The following is an 18933-nucleotide window of genomic DNA, read 5'->3' on the forward strand; positions in this document are numbered from 1 at the left end:
GTCCACTTACACTTAAAGGAGAGTGGGCACTCCTTCGAGGACAGCCAAGTACGGATACTGGCCAGAGAAGACCGCTGGTTCGAAAGGGGGGTCAAGGAAGCTATCCATGTTAAATTGGAGAAACCATCCTTAAACAGAGGTGGTGGCCTGAGACACTTCCTATCACCCACATACAATGCAGTCCTCCACTCCTTCCAACAGCAAAACAAACATTCACACCATTCCAAGAGACCCAGTGACTCATCACCATGTGACCCAGCAGACAAAGGGGAGACATCTCAACAGAAACTAGGTGAACGACCCGACCAACGACCCTGCTAACGACTCTCAGGTGACCACCCAGATCATTAGCATGCAAATGGTCCACAGGGGCTATATATTTTCAAGCTCTCTCCCCAGCGATTTCAGAACTGATGAAGCCTTCTGGATAGAAGGCGAAACGTCTTCAAGAGAAGAAACCCAGTCCAGTTGACAGAGAAAACTACCTTGGATACAATGACCTGGATGACTGAGAATTTACACAGACAGTAGTAGTCGATAGTAACTCTAGTAGCAGTAGATAGTAACTCTAGTAGCAGTAGATAGTAACTCTAGTAGCAGTAGATAGTAACTCTAGTAGTAGTCGATAGTAACTCTAGTAGCAGTAGATAGTAACTCTGGTAGCAGTAGATAGTAACTCTAGTAGCAGTAGATAGTAACTCTAGTAGCAGTAGATAGTAACTCTGGTAGCAGTAGATAGTAACTCTAGTAGCAGTAGATAGTAACTCTAGTAGTAGTAGATAGTAACATGGACCAACTGCCTGAACTCTATTGCCAGAGGTGTTTAGAGTCACTCGCTGCTGCCGATGGATCAACTGCCTTAAAAGTTCATAAAAGTCTAGAAAAGTTATATGCTAATAGCTATAGTTGTATGCTAATAGCTAGGGTTGTATGCTATAGTGATATGCTAAAAACACCTCCAGAGGGGTTTTTTCATTTCATTTGATGTCAGATCTCCTTGTGCATTGGGTTCGTCATAATCTACATAAATCAGGTCGTGTTGAGGGCTACAGATGTCCTGCTGAAGAAGTACCTTCACTGTCTCTGCCCTTCCTGCCCATTCCTTTCTTCTTCAGCTGTCGTCCTGAGGTGAACAGGTTGTTGAGTTCTTCAGATGGGCTCGTTGGTGTTTGTGACCTTAATGACACATTCTGCATGGATCCGTGTGTGGACGAGGAGTTACTGAGTTTAGCCCCACCCTCTCCTCCGCGATGAGAGGATGAGGATGATGATGAAGAAGAGCGGGGTATGCTTCCTCCAGCCATGAGAGCATCATAAGGCGGTGGCCTCTTCAGGCTCAGGGGAGTCAAAGATCGGCCCATGCTCACTGGAGATGGGCACGCCGATTGGCTCCGAGGATAACCGTGACCACTGTGGGAGCGACCAGAGGATTTGGAAAAATTAGAAGGAATAGGAGGAGCCGAAGAGCGTCCCGAAGAGGTGATGGTGGAGGTGCAGTGCAGATCTCGGTCTAGATCCTGGTCTCGTTCTTTGTGGTGGTGGGCAGGGCTCTGTGGATGTTCTGTCTTACTGTAGGAAACATTCTCCATCATGGGCAGCCGGGTGACGTCTAACGGTGTGAGTGGTGATTCGTCCGAGTTGGGGGAGCACTGGGCAGGAGCAGAGGGGAACACAAGCAGTGGTGGACGATGTGTTAGGAGGTTGGGGAAAGGTGGTGGGATGTCACAGCGAGAGGCCCACCCTTCAGCATCCACTAGGGCAGCATGGGAATCCTGCAGAAAGTCCTCCAGCATCGGATACTTCATCTCCTCATACACCACCTCGCTTTGCTCATCCTCCACCACCTGCTGTCCTCCAAGCTCCCGCATGATGTTTCCCACCATTTCGATGTAAACTGGCTCGTCATCATCTGTGTCACGTGATGCTGGACTTTGACTCCGAGAGGACGATTTGTCCCACAACAAAGAAGACTTCTTTTTGCCATGGCTGCGGATGTACGATTCATCAAAAGAGGTGCTGAGCTGAGTATTGGGGTTCCGCTTGGGCTTGGGAGGGGGCATCTTCTTCAAATCCTCAGGGTACAGATGACACCGAGCTGCAAGCAAAAACATAAACCAATCAGATTTTATTTCCACAGAATTTCTAAGGTTTTGTTACAAAAATCCAAATTGGTGTGGGAGAAGATTCTGATGAGATGGTCGTTTCACCTTCAGCTGTCTCTTGAGTCTCTTTGGTGTCGTATCTCTTGTTGACTCCAGAGCCTCCGTCCACGGTCTCAGAACTGCTGCTCAGCTTGGTATTGGGGTCTCTTTTGGGTTTGGGTGGGGGCTGTTTTCGTCCTTGGTTGGAGTCATTGTCCCCTCCCCCCACTGAGTGCAGGGACTGGGAGCGCACAGCAAAGCCCTGGTTAACTGGTGGCAGGCGATCCTGCGGAGCTGGCATCGTCATGAAACCCATTCGAAAGTGCTTCCCAGAGTACGCCCCATCTGTTGCCATAGCAACACTTTCACCTATCCTTCATGGGCAAATGAGAGATGTTTATATTACACATGGAACTAAAACGTTGGCTTTTTTTCTCAAACCCCCACCCCCACAAAACCAAATGGCAGCATGTGTTTTACCTCTTGATGGCATCTTCCTGTCGCCTCTTCTTCTGGTGTTTCTCCTGAAGGTAGGTCCAGTTGGTCTGGTTCCGAATACGGTCATTCTCTCTGGCGATGTCAGAGGCATTCTGGATCACCAGGCCATCATACGTCCGAAGGCCACTATCCTCGATGTACTGAAAGAACCTCCTGAAGGTGGTGGCCTCCTCCGGAGACGTCATGGCTCCTTATGGAGCTGCAAGGAGGATCAGATTGGACAGGCTCAGTCTGAGGGCACAAGAGTCCTTCATGTGGGCCAGATGTGACCCACGGTTGGAGCTGCTCAGGCTTCGTAACAGATAACAATAATATGATATAAAAATGACCATTCATGTCTTTTTTTGACCTGAACTCGGCTATATTGACCCGTATGATGTGCTGATCAAGACTGTTGATTCACATGTTGTAGCTCCGTAAATGCTGATTGTGTTACAGTGGAAAAGAAAAGGAAAAATCTGCAGAAGTTTAAAGATGCTTCTGACCCGATTCCTAGTTTTAACACTTATTTGAACGTTTTCTTGTTTGTTTCTTTGAGGTGATTTTGTTGGATCTTCCAGCATCTCACCTGATCTCCGGAGGATCACGGTGACTGTGTGCTGTCAGACTGATGGCACCAGGTCACCATTGGGACCCGAGAGTGCTGATGAAGATCATTTCAGTCTGACAGTTGCTGCCTGGGCGACAGAACAAACTAGACATCAGCGATGATAACGTAAAGTCACGGAACACTAACAGAAGGATTAGTGACCTTCAGGGGAGGGTTAGATTGCAAATCAGTTTGAGTGGTTGTATCTGCAGGAATAGTCTGTACATGTACATGCTAACCCTAACCCAGCCCCGGGTCCTCTACCAGAGGCCTGGGACTCTGAGGGTTCTGCCCAGGATCTTGGCTGTTCCTAGCACTGCGCTGGACTGCGATCACTGATGTGGTTCCTGGTATCTGTTGGAGCATCTACTCAGCTTGGGGGTTACTGCCCCTAGTGTCCCAATCACGACTGGGACCACTGTTGCCTTCATGCCCCACATTCTCTCCATCTCCTCTTTCAGCCCTTGGAAGTTCTCCAGCTTCTCGTGTTCTTATTGTGGATATTTGAACACTGAGTTAAGAGCTGCTTCTTAGACAGCGAAGCTGTGGAGTTTAGAGAACAAGCAGGCCAAGATCCTCTGTGACTTCCAAGATCCAGACTAACAAGATGGTGGTGGCTCGCCTGACATAGTGGTGGTGGATAAACACCAGAAGCCAGTGGTGGTGATAGATGTAGCAATCCCAAGTGATAGCAACATCAGGAAGGAGGAACACGAAACCTATATAGGTTTGGAGGTTTGATTCCTGCGCTGAAATTTTTGACAAAGATGATTCTTCTAGTTCTTCAGGTGCAAGGGTCACGCCAACAGCCATGCAGGAGTATGTAGGACTATTTCTGTGCATTCTGGGAAATGCTCACCTGTTATGTGTATATTTGACATCTTCCAAAGTTCTATTTTGTCCACAAACCAAAGGCATTAACTGTGAGGTCGGAAAATGTTCATCATTTAGATGAAATCGGCTTTGCTTCACGGTCGATGGTGATGAAAATGACACATCATTTATGAAAATTTTCGATTTGTAATTTTTTCATGCTCTCCATAGCTACATGCATCCCCTCCCCCACCCATCTGACTCCCAGCCTCCTTCTAAAATGGAACAGGGAGTCAGCTGGTGGTATCCTAGCAACAGCAGCATCTCCCAGAGGAGTATGATGTAATTTCTTCCCGTTCTCGGATGAAGAAGAGAAGCAGAATAGGTGGGGGGAGAAAAGGGAACGCGGACCTTTGCTGACCCAACCAGAGGGCTGGCAAACCTGCACGTGACACCCATGACTGCTTGGATGACCGAGATAATGTGGACCTCGAGATGATGGTTATCGTCCTAAAAATATGTGGATGTTTTAAGACAATGCATAAAAAACTATTTCATGAGGATATAGATTCTAAAATAACACTTTTCCTCCAAAGCTGCAGGGGGCAAAATTGAACCAGTAACCACTGGTGTCACTGGGCAGTCGGTTGTCCTGTGTTGTAGCTTTTTAATTAGCATCATAGCATCTCTGGAAAATCCTGATTGTGACAGACTGACCTTTACAGGCCATGGTAGCATCGTGTGACCAAATTAACCAAATTAACAATGACTACAAAAACTGGATGTTCTGGCAGCATGACGTGTGTTTCACCTGCTAACTTGGAGGATCTGTATGAGCTCCATCTTTGTATCATATTTATCAATGAAACCTGGGTTAAGTTGATGTTCTAATCATTAATTAAAGCATGTGCTATTGTTTTCATGCTGCTGAACGATCAACTTCTTCCTAACATTAGCCAAAGACGCTGTTAACTTGACCACTCTGCTCACATTCTGTATTGGAATCAATGGTGATCAATAAATGTGTAGTTTGTACCAAACATCTGAAAACTGGGTTGGGGTTGTGGATCGATCTGGTTGACTGGGAGGCCATGTTGGAACACATTTGTACAGAAAGAAACTTTATTTTTATCAAATCCATGATGGCTGCCGTGACTGATTAGACAGATGGGAACAAACACAGTTTAGAGAAGACGGGTGCATTTTTGAATGGACTTTATTGACACGTCAGTGACAACAGGAGCCAACTTAATACAAACAGAGCAACAGACAAATGAGAAGATGATTGATTGAGCAGGATCAAAGGCTGAGAAGATGGAACGTGTGACACCATGTGACACCAGACTGAAATGGAGGAGGCATGAGTAGGTCTGAAGCTTACCGGAGGACCAGTGAGAAGTCAGACTCCCTCCATCCCTCTTGTGTAGCTGTCCCTCCGCCCAAATGTTCTGCAAATGTTCTCCACAAAGATGGAGAAATGTCGTTGGCGTCGTCTCCACTGTCTTTAGGAAACGATGGGTCTGCTGTGGTGACGTTAATCCAAGTCCACCCTTTAACACCTCATTCCTCTCCTCCCTTTCTCTTTCCTGTCATACACAGCTGAAACAATCACACACACACACACAGTCGTAGACACACACTCACACTCACATGCGTCTTCCACACATCTCACACATCCTGCAGCCTCACACACATCCTCAGGAACAGTCAGCACAAGGAAGGAGAGGCTGAAACCACAGCAACCTGACAGTATTCTAACCCTGATAGCCCCGCCTCTTTCTGCTGGGAGGGGGGGGGGGGGAGAGGGAGAGAGAGGGGGAGAGAGAGAGATTGATTTTTAACACCACCTTTGATTACATGTATTTTTCACATTTCCACATTTCAGAGGGAGACATTGGAGACCTTCAACAATTCAAAATCAAACAATTTTCCTAACTAAAACCAGGACGTCTCTCACTCCCCAGATGTCTTCAAATGGACTAATTTGTCCTGTCAGTTCATAGAAACTAAGTAAAGAGTCCAGGGTCTTCCATAGGGACAGCTTAGCCGTCCCCGATGTGACAGCCTGAAAGAAAAACCCTCCCCGAGCCCAGAAACCACCTCTGTGGCTCTGGAGGAATGTTTATAAAAGTCTGAACAATCCATCCAGTCCTGGAGGTGGACCAGAAGCCATCGGTCCAAGGAGACGGTAGCGTCCGGGGGAGGCCGGTCCCACTACAGACCCACAGGAGTCAGAGTCAGACTCCATCACCTCCGTCTGTCTATTGTCTGTGACGGACAGGTGAGGAACATGAAGCACTGCCTCCTGAGCGAGAGCACGTGCTTCAGTTTATCGCTCCTGTAGCCCAGACCCACGGTCCTCAGACCCACGGTCCCCAGACCCACGGTCCTCAGACCCACGGTCCTCAGACCACTCGCAAACTTTGCGAACCGCTGCAGCTCCAGAGCCTCATTAGTGATGAACGGGGGAACACCTGAGACGGTGACCCAAGTGGAGGGCGCAGCGAGCGGGGACACCTGCAGGTACGCTCCAGTCACCGTCACCCCCCTCCCCACCAACTCAGCCACCAGTCGCTCCTCTTTAACAAAAACTACGACCCCTCTGTTCATCCTGGAGGCGTAGGACAGGTTAGCGTGTCCCACCTGGTCTCCCACAGCCAGGAGAACCTCCTCCACCAATACGGATGGGTTGGGTTGGACCCGCACCCCGTGTTGGACTGAAAGAGAAGGCGTCCCCGAGGACGCCATCCCTGCCGCAAAACACGACAAAAACTCACCAAAGGGAGGGAGAGAGACGGGGAGGGAGAGAGGGGAGAGGGAGAGAGGGAGAGAGGGGGGGAGGGATAGAGAGATTTGATTTGATTTTTAACAACACCTTTATTTACATGTATTATTCACATTTACATTATTCACATTTGCATTTACACAATTCAGAGTGAGAGATTGGAGACCTTCAAAAATTCAAAATCAAGCAGTTCTCCCTAACTGAACACAGGACCTCTCTCACGCCCCAGATGTCTTCGAATGTGCTAATTTGGCCGGTCAGTAGAAATTAAATTCCACCCTGAGCCGAGCTGCCAGCAGTCCAGTCATCATGGCCACCACGTCCTCTGACCCCTGACCTCTCACCCGGTTCTTCCTGGTCTTCCATATGGCCAACTTAGCCGTCCCCGAGAGGACAATGACCAACTGGTGTACAGCCTTCCGCCTTGCTCGGTAGTGTGGACCAAAGATAAACGTCCTGAAAGAAAAGCCCTCACCTAACCCAAGGAACCACCTCTGTAGCTGTCCAAACAGCCCCACCAGTCTGGGACACTGGACAAAGAGGTGGTAGATGGTCTCTGACTGGGAGCAGAAAGGGCAGCCATCCCCTGTGCTGGGGTCAAGGTGCACCAGATACCTGTTAGTAGCTATGGCCCCATGTACAATCCTCCACTGGAGGTCTCCTGTCCGTTTATCAACAGGAGGCTTGTACAGGGACCGCCAACAACCCCCCGGGGAAGAGCCTGCGCCAAAAAAACTAGTCCGCCCTGACGCCTTCAGCCCTTCCAGGGAGCGCAAGTTTCTGACCTTCACAGCTAAGATGTAGAGATCCTTCCTCCCGACACCTTCAAAATCCACTGATACCGAAGACTTCAGGGACAGCAGGTCGTCTTCCTCGGGCTGCCACTGTCCTACACCTGGACAGACAGCCAAGGAGGGAAAGACATACTCACACTTGTCGTCCCACAGTTCAGACACAGACGGATCCAACACAAAGACTCTGAGGGCCTCTGGCAGGGAAGCACAGACCTCTCTCACAAGCTGGAGCAGCAGCCTGCTGGACCTCATGCTGAGCCGGTCAGAGAGATTGGGGACAGAGGTCTTCAGCAAGTGGCCCAGCTTCACTACTCCAGCATCCCTCAGTCTGGACCTCAGGCTGGTGGAGGACAGGACCTGAGAGGGAATGATGCTGTTTCCAAAAAGGGGCTCTTCAAAGATCCACATCCCTGGTATTGTCAAAGCTTTGTGTTTAGATGATAAAACCTGCCATGCCTTCAACACTGACTGGTAGAAGGGAGTAAGACCAGTCAGGTCCATGGACTGGGGCTGAAGCAGGAACAGGTGTTTGTCGTACCCCAGTCGCCCAGCCTTCTTTAACAACAGACAGGCCATATCCGTCCACGGCACACCAAGACTGTACAACAATCTTTGTGCCACCTGCAGTCTGAAGGCTGTGACACGAGATGCGATGTCCACCAATCCCTGTCCTCCCTCCTGTACTGGCAGGTACAGCACTGCAGACCTCAGCCAGTGCTGGCCCGACCAGAAAAGGTCCACAATCATCTTCTGAACTCCTTCGATTAGGCCAGCCGGTGACGGTAAGACTGTCAGCCTGTGCCAAAGAGTCGAGACGACCAAATTATTTACAACCAGGACTCTCCCCCTGTAGGAAAGCTGAGATAGCACCCTCCCAGTTCTTCTTTTCAAAGTTTTCTGTCCCAAGGAACACACCTAAGACTTTCAGGCCCTGTCTACCCCAGCTGAGGTTTCCTGGTAGTCTTGGTCTGTCCCTACCTGCCCAAGGGCCAACCTGCAGAGCTTCGCTCTTCTCCCAGTTTACCTTAGCAGAGGAGGCTTCTTGGTAGAGGTCTGAACTATCAATCAGGTTGTCCACATCACCCTGATCCCCAACAAAAACATTGATGTCATCGGCATATGCCGATACCACCATCAGGAAGACCAGGTAACAAAAGTCCCGACAGCCTAGTTCTTAGGTTGTTTAGAAGAGGTTCGATGGCCAATGAGTACAACTGTCCAGAAATAGGACAACCCTGTCTTATTCCCCGTTGGACGCTCACTGGACAGCTGAGCCCCCCACATACCTTCACCAAACAACAAGCATCCCTGTACAGCAGAGACAAGAGTGACAAAAAAAACATCCCCAAAACCAAAAGCCCTTAATGTGGAAAACAGAAACTTGTGATCGACCCTGTCGAAGGCCTTCTCCTGGTCTAAAGAAATCACCCCGACATCAATGTCGTACAGTTTACAAAGGTGAAACAAATCTCTCATTAAAAATAGGTTGTCCATAATTGACCTGTCCGGGACACAATATGACTGGTGTCTGTGGACGAGCAAATCGAGGTGGTTCTTGAGCCTGTTGGCGAGCACCTTTGAAAGAAGTTTATAGTCCGTGCAGAGCAAAGCCACAGGTCTCCAGTTTTTTAATAAAGCCAAGTCTCCCCTCTTCGTTTGAGATGTTTGAGTCAGGCTTTAGAGCTCATCACAGCACAGAAACGGCACTTCTTAAAGTCACTAATGATCTTCTTAGAGTTTCAGATCATGGACTGGTCTCTATGCTGGTTCTGCTGGACCTCAGTGCTGCCTTTGATCCAGTTGATCACAGCACTGCCAGGTCTGCATTTCCTGAGCATAATGTCATTCACATATGCATTTTTATAAAAGATCACGTTGCTACACATTTGTTTTATTGATAAAAACAGGGAAAATCTCTTCCCTTCAGAAATTGGACTTGGGCGGTTCAACAAGAACATGAGTCTTATTGGAGTGGACCAGAACTTTGCTCTGATCTGGCTAACAGCTCTTCCCTGGATCCTCTACAGCTGCATGACAGACTGTCCAGTGGCAACGTCAAAATGCAACAGGCCTCTACATCTATGTTTATGTCATTTGGTGAAATTTGCTCTCCTACTTCCTTGGATCTATGAACAATTATACAATACAAAGTGTGTCTTTATACTGGTGCTTTCTACCATCCTGCCTGGCAGAATCCCGACTAGCGTATGTCTTAAGATCAAGATGATATTTTAGTGCGTCAGTATTTTTACATGCACAGTTAAAATAAGCGATGTTCATAATTGGACATCTTGGCAGAATTTGGTCCTTGTCCCAGTTTACATGCAGATACAGAGAAAGTGGAATAACTGAAGATGTCCTCAACACGAGGTGGCGATCCACGTCTGTCTTATTCTGACGTAATCACGTAATAGACAAGTGGCGTCAGGCAGCAGAACAAGAAAAGAATCCCATTTTGTAAGTAATGCCTAGTTTAACTAAAATGAAGGTCTATACATCCCGGAGCAAAACCATCTTTAATCGCAGGATCTCCGTGTCTTGTAAAACGAATTATATAAAGTCATTAGTCATTTAAAGCTCCTAACCCTAACCCTACCGGATCAATTGATCAATCGATCATGTGCGATGATAACGATCAGAGTCAATCATAATAAATTGGATTATATCATTAATCGCATTAAGCCATTTATTTTGGCATCCCTACTTTTATGGTTTATATGAAGTAGATGTAAAGATACAAGTAAAAAGAAAAGCTCTGGTTAAAGTAGAGGCACCGACTCCACTTCCCTACCTAAGAATAGCAAGAAAGTACAATATCTGAAAAAAATTAAATAAGTAAAAGAAAACAATCGATTTTCTCATTTATTGCTGGTCATGAAGCAAAATGCATCATTTGATACTTTTTTAAAAAGGAAGTTCAGACAGAATCATTAGACGCCAACATCACGGATGTCACCAACATTTCTCTGAAATCTGCCCATGGATGGGGAATGTCTGGCTTTTTCGGAATGTTGGGAGGCGTCGGCCTCAGAAGAGAAGGACAGGAGGCAATGAATAAGGAGAGGAAGCAAGAAGAGGACATGATCAAGGTTAGATAAAGACAAGAAAAGGAGACAAGCAAAGGAGACAAGCAAAGGAGAAGGAGAGCAGACGGAGACAGGACAACTCTTTTGTCTCCTCGTATCCGCGTGTCCGGTTCGTGCGAGCGCGGGGTTTTATGGAGGTGATGCGCCTCATTGGTCACGTGACTCCAGTCATATTATATTATATTATATTATATTATATTATATTATATTATATTATATTAGATTAGATTAGATTAGATTAGATTTATTTGCATCGTAAATAAGGAGGAAGCCGTACAACAAAAAACAAACCAGCTGTTTGTGGGTTTGCGCGCACGCGCGCGTGTGTGTTACCGATCGCTGTGCTGAAGTGGCTCCGTGTTTGTTGGATATTCCGGATCAGCTCAGTCCAGGTCCAAGACACCGGCTGTCCAGCAGAACTCTGACGGGAGATGAAGGAGGCGAAGGAAGGAGGGATGAAGGAGGCGAAGGACTCCTGGACAGATGTCATCTATAACCGCAGGAGCGGAGAGTTCCTGGGGAGGACCTCCAGCAGCTGGGGTGAGCTGGACCTCTGGAGCTGCTGAGGTGCAGGAGAACCGAGCGGACCAGGACCGGTTCCCTTTTCCTTAAGACATACTTGAATATTTATAATTCCGATCATTTGACAGAACTGGCTGATTGTTTAATTGATTATTGGGTGATTTTGTTGAGGCTGCAATAAAACCGAGATGTTTGACAGAATAATTTATCATGAGAATGAAAACTAATCTAACCCGAAAATCGGGGTTTCTTTTATTTGATCAGGTTTAATCGGAGGTTTTCTTGTTGCTGCCGTTTGTAAAGCAGCTGAAGCTAAAAATAAATTAACTGCAGCGTTATGTCACATTTACGACATTTATGACATTTACAAAAAATAAAATGCTATGTTGGACAAATAATAAATACAAACAATAAATGATACACAAAGATTAATTGGCTATTAATCTAAATGTTAAATCAAAACGTTAAATCTAAATTTCGGGTAAAATTAAATATTTAGCTAATATGCAAATGTACACTGCCCGAAACAGGAAGTACCAAAATAAGAGCCCAGGAGTTTGCGTTGTGTTAGGGTTAAAATAACAAATCTAAATCCAACATATGGGGTCATGATAATAATGTAAAATATAATAATGTAAAATATTCGTGTTTTCTGTGACGTATAGCCTACATTGATTTTTTTTTGTGTGTCCCTTCAATGTTGGGTGCCCAATTTATGATCAAGCAGCCACGATGAGGACTGTTTCCCTGGGGTCCTGCCCCCCCCCCCATTACACAGTAAAACTACTGTTGCCAACAATCCCGAGAAAAAGAAAATCTTCCCACCATTCAGGAAAAAGGTCCCGTATAAGAGAATCAAAAATAGTCCATAAATAGCATAGTCCATTACTGTGAATTTATGATGATCTGCTCTCAGATCAATCAGTTTATGAGAGATCCAGCTGATCTCATTGGCTGACAAGTGTTTGCAGGTCTCAGACCGGGTTGCCATCCTAGTTTGAGTCACCGATTCTTCACAGTTAATGATGTGGCACAAAGGTGACTAATTTCAACCAGTTAATGGTGTGGCACAGAAGTGACTAGTTTCAACCAGTTAATGATGTGGCACAGAAGTGACTAGTTTCAACCAGTTAATGATGTGGCACAGAAGTGACTAGTTTCAACCAGTTAATGATGTGGCACAGTGGTGACTAGTTTCAACCAGTTAATGATGTGGCACAGAAGTGACTAGTTTCAACCAGTTAATGATGTGGCACAGAGGTGACTAGTTTCAACTACTTAATGATGTGGCACAGTGGTGACTAGTTTCAAACAGTTAATGATGTGGCACAGAGGTGACTAGTTTCAACCAGTTAATGATGTGGCACAGAGGTGACTAGTTTCAACCAGTTAATGATGTGGCACAGTGGTGACTAGTTTCAACCAGTTAATGATGTGGCACAGAGGTGACTAGTTTCAACCAGTTAATGATGTGGCACAGAGGTGACTAGTTTCAACTACTTAATAATGTGGCACAGAGGTGACTAATTTCAACCAGTTAATGATGTGGCACAGAGGTGACTAGTTTCAACTACTTAATGATGTGGCACAGAGGTGACTAGTTTCAACCAGTTAATAAAGTGGCACAGTGGTGACTAGTTTCAACCAGTTAATGATGTGGCACAGAGGTGACTAGTTTCAACCAGTTAATGATGTGGCACAGAGGTGACTAGTTTCAACCAGTTAATAAAGTGGCACAGTGGTGACTAGTTTCAACCAGTTAATGATGTGGCACAGAGGTGACTAGTTTCAACCAGTTAATGATGTGGCACAGAGGTGACTAGTTTCAACCAGTTAATAAAGTGGCACAGAGGTGACTAGTTTCAACCAGTTAATGGTGTGGCACAGAAGTGACTAGTTTCAACCAGTTAATGATGTGGCAGAGAGGTGACTAGTTTCAACCAGTTAATGATGTGGCAAAGAGGTGACTAGTTTCAACCAGTTAATGATGTGGCACAGTGGTGACTAGTTTCAACCAGTTAATGATGTGGCACAGAGGTGACTAGTCTCAACCAGTTAATGATGTGGCACAGAGGTGACTAGTTTCAACCAGTTAATGATGTGGCACAGAAGTGACTAGTTTCAACCAGTTAATGATGTGGCACAGAGGTGACTAGTTTCAACCAGTTAATAAAGTGGCACAGTGGTGACTAGTTTCAACCAGTTAATGATGTGGCACAGAGGTGACTAGTTTCAACCAGTTAATGATGTGGCAGAGAGGTGACTAGTTTCAACCAGTTAATGATGTGGCAAAGAGGTGACTAGTTTCAACCAGTTAATGATGTGGCACAGTGGTGACTAGTTTCAACCAGTTAATGATGTGGCACAGAGGTGACTAGTTTCAACCAGTTAATGATGTGGCACAGAAGTGACTAGTTTCAACCAGTTAATGATGTGGCACAGAGGTGACTAGTTTCAACCAGTTAATGATGTGGCACAGAGGTGACTAGTTTCAACCAGTTAATTTCATTGGGAGCTAAGGTTTAGCTGGTATTGCTACAATGCTAATGATGCTAATGACAGAATGATGTAAATGTAGCATTTAGCCGGTTGTGATGTCTTTATTCCTGCTGCCGTCCTCAGGCCTCATCCTGCTCTTTTACCTGGTCTTCTACGGCGTTCTGGCAGGAATGTTCTCCCTCACCATTTGGGTCCTGTTGCAGACTCTGGATGAAAATGTTCCTCGCCATCAGGACCGCATTGCTAACCCAGGTGAGGGACGACCGTCAGGTCTGTTTGTCAGAAGTGTGTGAAGGTTCGTTCCATCTTCAACCAGCCGGTTCTTGTTGGAGCTGGAGAACAAAGAACATGTTTTATTTCCACCCATAAGTCTGTTCTCATGAAAATTTAATTTGTATCTGAATTATTATGGATTTGCTCTTGGATCATAGGTTTGGTCATTCATCCTCACACATCTGAAATCATTTTCAACCGCAGCAACGCGGCAGACTACAGTCAGTACACGCAACAACTGCACAACCTTCTGCAGTGTGAGTACAGGCCACCTTCACACGGCTGCCGTGGGGAGCAGGAGGTGCTGATGTGCTGCTGGTGTGTGCAGGGTACAACGACAGCGTTCAGGGGAGCAATGATCTGTGTCTGGTGGGCGAGTACACCGAGCAAGAGCACACGGCCATCAAGAAGGTGTGTCAGTTCAAACGCAGCATCCTGCAGCAGTGCTCCGGCCTGGGAGACTCCAGCTTCGGATATGCTGATGGGAAACCCTGCGTCCTCATTAAAATGAACCGTGTATGTATGTTACCACGGTGATGCACAACTAAAGATGGAAACCCAATTCTGACCCGCTGTCTGTCCACAGGTGGTCGGACTAAAGCCACAAGGTGACCCGTACATCCACTGCACCGCCAAGGTAACACACCCTGACCCTAACCCTAACCCTAACCCTAACCCTAACCCTAACCCTAACCCTAACCCTAACCCAGCATGCATCTGTGCAGGTGCTCACATGTTGTGGAGCATCGTGCTGTGAACAACAGGGTAACTTTTCCTCCATCTCCACCTCCAATAGAGTGATGCTCAGTTAAGGATTCAGTATTTTCCTGAAGAGGCTCGTCTGGATAAAATGTTCTTCCCGTATTATGGAAAAAAGGCTCATGTGAGTAGTGTCTGTCCAAAAAAAACAATTCTGACAATTATTAACACTACTAATCTGTCTCTTAACAGCCCAACTACGTGCAGCCGATGGTTGCTGTCAAGCTGCTGTTTTCTAAACAGGATTATGACGCAGAGCTGAGAGTTGAATGTAAACTCGAGGGGACAAATTTACGGAACAACGATGAGCGGGACAAATTCATGGGTCGTGTTTCATTCCAGGTCAAAGTGTCTGAGTAAAGCCTTTCCAGGGAAAGCCAAATCTGGCTTTAAATCCAGACCCGATCTGATCCAGGATGTCTGAACCGCTTTTGTGTTCACACTCCTGCGAGGATCCAGAGTCAGACTTGAGTTTGTCCACGTCATGGTTAAACCAGAACCCGAACCCTAAACCCTGTTATGGCCTAACCCGAACCCGAACCCCTAACCCTGTTATGGTTTAACCCGAACCCCTAACCCTCTAACCCTAAACCAAACCCTAACCCTGACCCCCTAACCCCTAACCCTGACCCCCTAACCCCTAACCCTGTAACCCGAACCCCTAACCCGAACCCCTAACCCTCTAACCCGAACCCTAACCCTGTTATGGTTTAACCCTAACCCGAACCCCTAACCCTCTAACCCGAACCCCTAACCCTCTAACCCGAACCCAAACCCTGTTATGGTTTAACCCTAACCCTAACCCTCTAACCCGAACCCCGAACCCCGAACCCCGAACCCCTAACCCTCTAACCCTAACCCCTAACCCTCTAACCCTAACCCCTAACCCTCTAACCCGAACCCTAACCCTGTTATGGTTTAACTCTAACCCGAACCCCTAACCCTGTTATGGTTTAACCCTAACCCCTAACCCTCTAACCCGAACCCCTAACCCTCTAACCCGAACCCCTAACCCTCTAACCCGAACCCCTAACCCTGTTATGGTTTAACCCTAACCCGAACCCCTAACCCTCTAACCCGAACCCCTAACCCTCTAACCCTAACCCTCTAACCCGAACCCCTAACCCTCTAACCCGAACCCTAACCCTGTTATGGTTTAACCCTAACCCGAACCCCTAACCCTGTTATGGTTTAACCCTAACCCGAACCCCTAACCCTCTAACCCGAACCCCTAACCCTCTAACCCTAACCCTCTAACCCGAACCCCTAACCCTCTAACCCGAACCCTAACCCTGTTATGGTTTAACCCTAACCCAAACCCCTAACCCTCTAACCCGAACCCCTAACCCTCTAACCCTAACCCCTAACCCTCTAACCCGAACCCTAACCCTGTTATGGTTTAACCCTAACCCTAACCCCTAACCCTGTTATGGTTTAACCCTAACCCTAACCCCTAACCCTCTAACCCTAACCCCTAACCCTAACCCCTAACCCCTAACCCTAACCCTAACCCTGTTATGGTTTAACCCTAACCCTAACCCCTAACCCCTTAATCCGGATCTTTGTGTCTCTGGCTGTGCCCAGAACTCAGCCTAACCCTGATTTAATGTGTTCACATGTCTGGTTTCGAAGCTCTTCACTCTTACCGTTGTTTATGTGCATCACGTCACCAGACGGTTCTAATATCGAGATTTGTGCCATTTTCAGATGTGCTAAAAAATGTCCTCAAATTCTGATGCAGATGTTTTCAAATGATTCTAGTAATTTCTTTTTCCCAAAATAATCTGTTCCTAATTTTCCTTCTCCAAAATTATAATTAGGAGTTGTATAACTGTAATTCTCTTTACTCCTCTTCTGGAAAAGTGTGATATTAGTTTGAGTTAGATTGTTGTTCAGAATGTTAGTGAATAATTTAATATGATTATAATTCCAAATTTGATTTGAACAAACGAGTGGACAAAAGTTTTAATCAGTTTGTGAAAAAGACAATCAAAGAAATGAGTGATAGTTCATTGTAGTAACAGTAATCTGATTACTGATTTGTGATGTTTTAAGATTATTTTTTAAATTGAATTTCTATTTGTGCGATCAACTGCCAAAAGAAAATCTTTAAAAAGATGTTTCCCGTCAATAATAATTCAGATTTTTGTATTTCTGAAGTGTAGACAGTATATTTGTAAAATATGGTGATAAATGTGAAGTTCAGGTGCTAACTAGCTAAACACAGCACGTCGTCTTTTAACCTGCAGGGCCACAGTCCGACCTCAGCATGTAGAAAGATCTTTTACCAGTTTTAAAACGTGGAAAAGAAAACACGAGTTCGGTACAGAAATTCCTCCTGAATTTAAATTGGCTTCAACCAAAAGCTTCCAAAAGACTGAAACCACCACGACTATAAGAACCATCGGACCTCGTGGGAACCAGCTCTCATTAAATGTTTGGACACTGAACTCTGCTGCGTCCTGTCGTTATGGAGGCTTTTAACACTGATGACGTTCATAATCTGCATTTTTAATCAGGTTCAACTGTAGAAACACAACATGGCAGCAATAAGAACTTCCGTGTCACCATCTTTCCTTCCCAGACGGAATCGTCCTGTTGTCATGGAAAATTGTCTGTGCGTCAAGAAACAGTGAAGTGATTTCATGGCTCATATTTCATGAACGTGATTTTAATCATTTAGAATTCCTTTACACATTTGTCAATAATTATGAAATGAATTGTGTTTTCAGATGAAATAATCGCCTTCCCTGAGATATTCCAACATTGTAGATAGTGTAATAACACTCACTATTACAACATGAAGAAGAGATGGGAAGAGCCAAAATGGCTGCTTCACTGACGCCAACAGGTTTGTTAAATATAAATGTCATAAACATCATAAATGTCACAGTCATCATAACAGTGATCAGAACCCATAAATCCATAAATTGGTGTGACGGCAGGAAGAGATCAATACGAGGCAGCGAGGAACGTTAGAGGAGTGAAGCAGCAAGATGTTGGGATGTTGGTTAGTGTTAGGAGGGTTAGGAGGATTAGGGTTTGGAGGGTTAGGAGGATTAGGAGGGTTAGGGTTAGGAGGGTTAGGAGGGTTAGGGTTAGGAGGGTAGGGGGTTAGGGTTTGGAGGGTTGGGAGGGTTAGGAGGGTTAGGGTTAGGAGGGTAGGTTTAGGAGGTTAGGAGATTAGGGTTAGGAGGTTAGGAGGGTTAGGGTTAGGAGGGTTAGGGGATTAGGGTTAGGAGGGTTAGGGTTTGGAGGGTTAGGAGGATTAGGAGGGTTAGGAGGGTTAGGAGGATTAGGGTTTGGAGGGTTAGGAGGATTAGGAGGGTTAGGGTTAGGAGGGTTAGGAGGGTTAGGGTTAGGAGGGTTAGGGTTTGGAGGGTTAGGAGGATTAGGGTTAGGAGGGTTAGGGTTTGGAGGGTTAGGAGGATTAGGAGGGTTAGGAGGGTTAGGGTTAGGAGGGTTAGGGTTTGGAGGGTTAGGAGGGTTAGGGTTTGGAGGGTTAGGAGGATTAGGAGGGTTAGGGTTAGGAGGGTTAGGGTTTGGAGGGTTAGGAGGGTTAGGGTTTGAAGGGTTAGGAGGATTATGGTTAGGGGGTTAGTGTTAGGAGGGTTAGGGTTAGGGGGTTAGGGTTAGGAGGGTTAGGGTTAGGGGGTTAGGAGGGTTAGGGTTAGAAGGGTGAGGGTTAGGAGGGTTAGGGTTAGGGTTAGGAGGGTTAGGAGGGTTAGGGTTAGGGTTAGGGGGTTAGGGTTAGGAGGGTTAGGGTTAGGGGGTTAGTGTTAGGAGGGTTAGGGTTAGGAGGGTTAGTGTTAGGAGGGTTAGGGTTAGGAGGGTTAGGGGGTTAGGGTTAGGAGGGTTAGGGTTAGAAGGGTGAGGGTTAGGAGGGTTAGGGTTAGGAGGGTTAGGAGGGTTAGGGTTAGGAGGGTTAGGGTTAGGGGGTTAGGGTTAGGGTTAGGAGGGTTAGGGTTAGGGGGTTAGTGTTAGGAGGGTTAGGGTTAGGGGGTTAGGTTTAGGAGGGTTAGGGTTAGGGGGTTAGTGTTAGGAGGGTTAGGGTTAGGGGGTTAGTGTTAGGAGGGTTAGGGTTAGGGTTAGGGGGTTAGTGTTAGGAGGGTTAGGGTTAGGGGGTTAGGTTTAGGAGGGTTAGGGTTAGGGGGTTAGTGTTAGGAGGGTTAGG

At 46.4% G+C, this 18933-nt stretch overlaps 2 protein-coding genes across 6 annotated transcripts in view; one reads left to right on the forward strand and one right to left on the reverse strand.

The window, feature by feature from the left end:
- Positions 1-11114, reverse strand: part of LOC115251572 (neuronal tyrosine-phosphorylated phosphoinositide-3-kinase adapter 2-like) — a 19326-nt gene extending 8212 nt beyond the window's left edge. For both annotated transcript variants that reach the window (XM_029844365.1, XM_029844366.1), the window contains exons 1-5: positions 11040-11114; positions 5423-5820; positions 2622-2838; positions 2208-2515; positions 1073-2095 (exon numbers count right to left, since the gene is read on the reverse strand). In XM_029844365.1, the coding sequence (XP_029700225.1) occupies positions 1073-2095; positions 2208-2515; positions 2622-2824 (1534 nt within the window). In that variant the 5' untranslated portion in view covers positions 2825-2838; positions 5423-5820; positions 11040-11114. The remainder of the gene's footprint in view (positions 1-1072; positions 2096-2207; positions 2516-2621; positions 2839-5422; positions 5821-11039) is intronic.
- LOC115251573 (sodium/potassium-transporting ATPase subunit beta-3-like) lies at positions 10609-15366 on the forward strand. Of its 4 annotated transcripts, none has more exons than XM_029844368.1 (8): positions 10609-10709; positions 11089-11246; positions 13851-13979; positions 14159-14257; positions 14329-14516; positions 14587-14637; positions 14797-14883; positions 14952-15366. In XM_029844368.1, exons 2-8 carry the CDS (start codon positions 11138-11140, stop codon positions 15117-15119), a joined length of 831 nt encoding a protein of 276 aa, XP_029700228.1. In that variant the 5' UTR covers positions 10609-10709; positions 11089-11137; the 3' UTR covers positions 15120-15366. The 4 variants fall into 4 exon arrangements, with proteins under 4 accessions (XP_029700228.1, XP_029700229.1, XP_029700227.1 ...); XM_029844369.1 differs by lacking the exon at positions 10609-10709 and adding an exon at positions 10822-10843; XM_029844367.1 differs by lacking the exon at positions 10609-10709 and having other exon boundaries at positions 11004-11246.
- Positions 15367-18933: the final 3567 nt, after the last annotated feature.

This window comes from Takifugu rubripes, chromosome 11 (assembly GCF_901000725.2).
Source record: "Takifugu rubripes chromosome 11, fTakRub1.2, whole genome shotgun sequence".
NCBI classification, from domain to species: domain Eukaryota; kingdom Metazoa; phylum Chordata; class Actinopteri; order Tetraodontiformes; family Tetraodontidae; genus Takifugu; species Takifugu rubripes.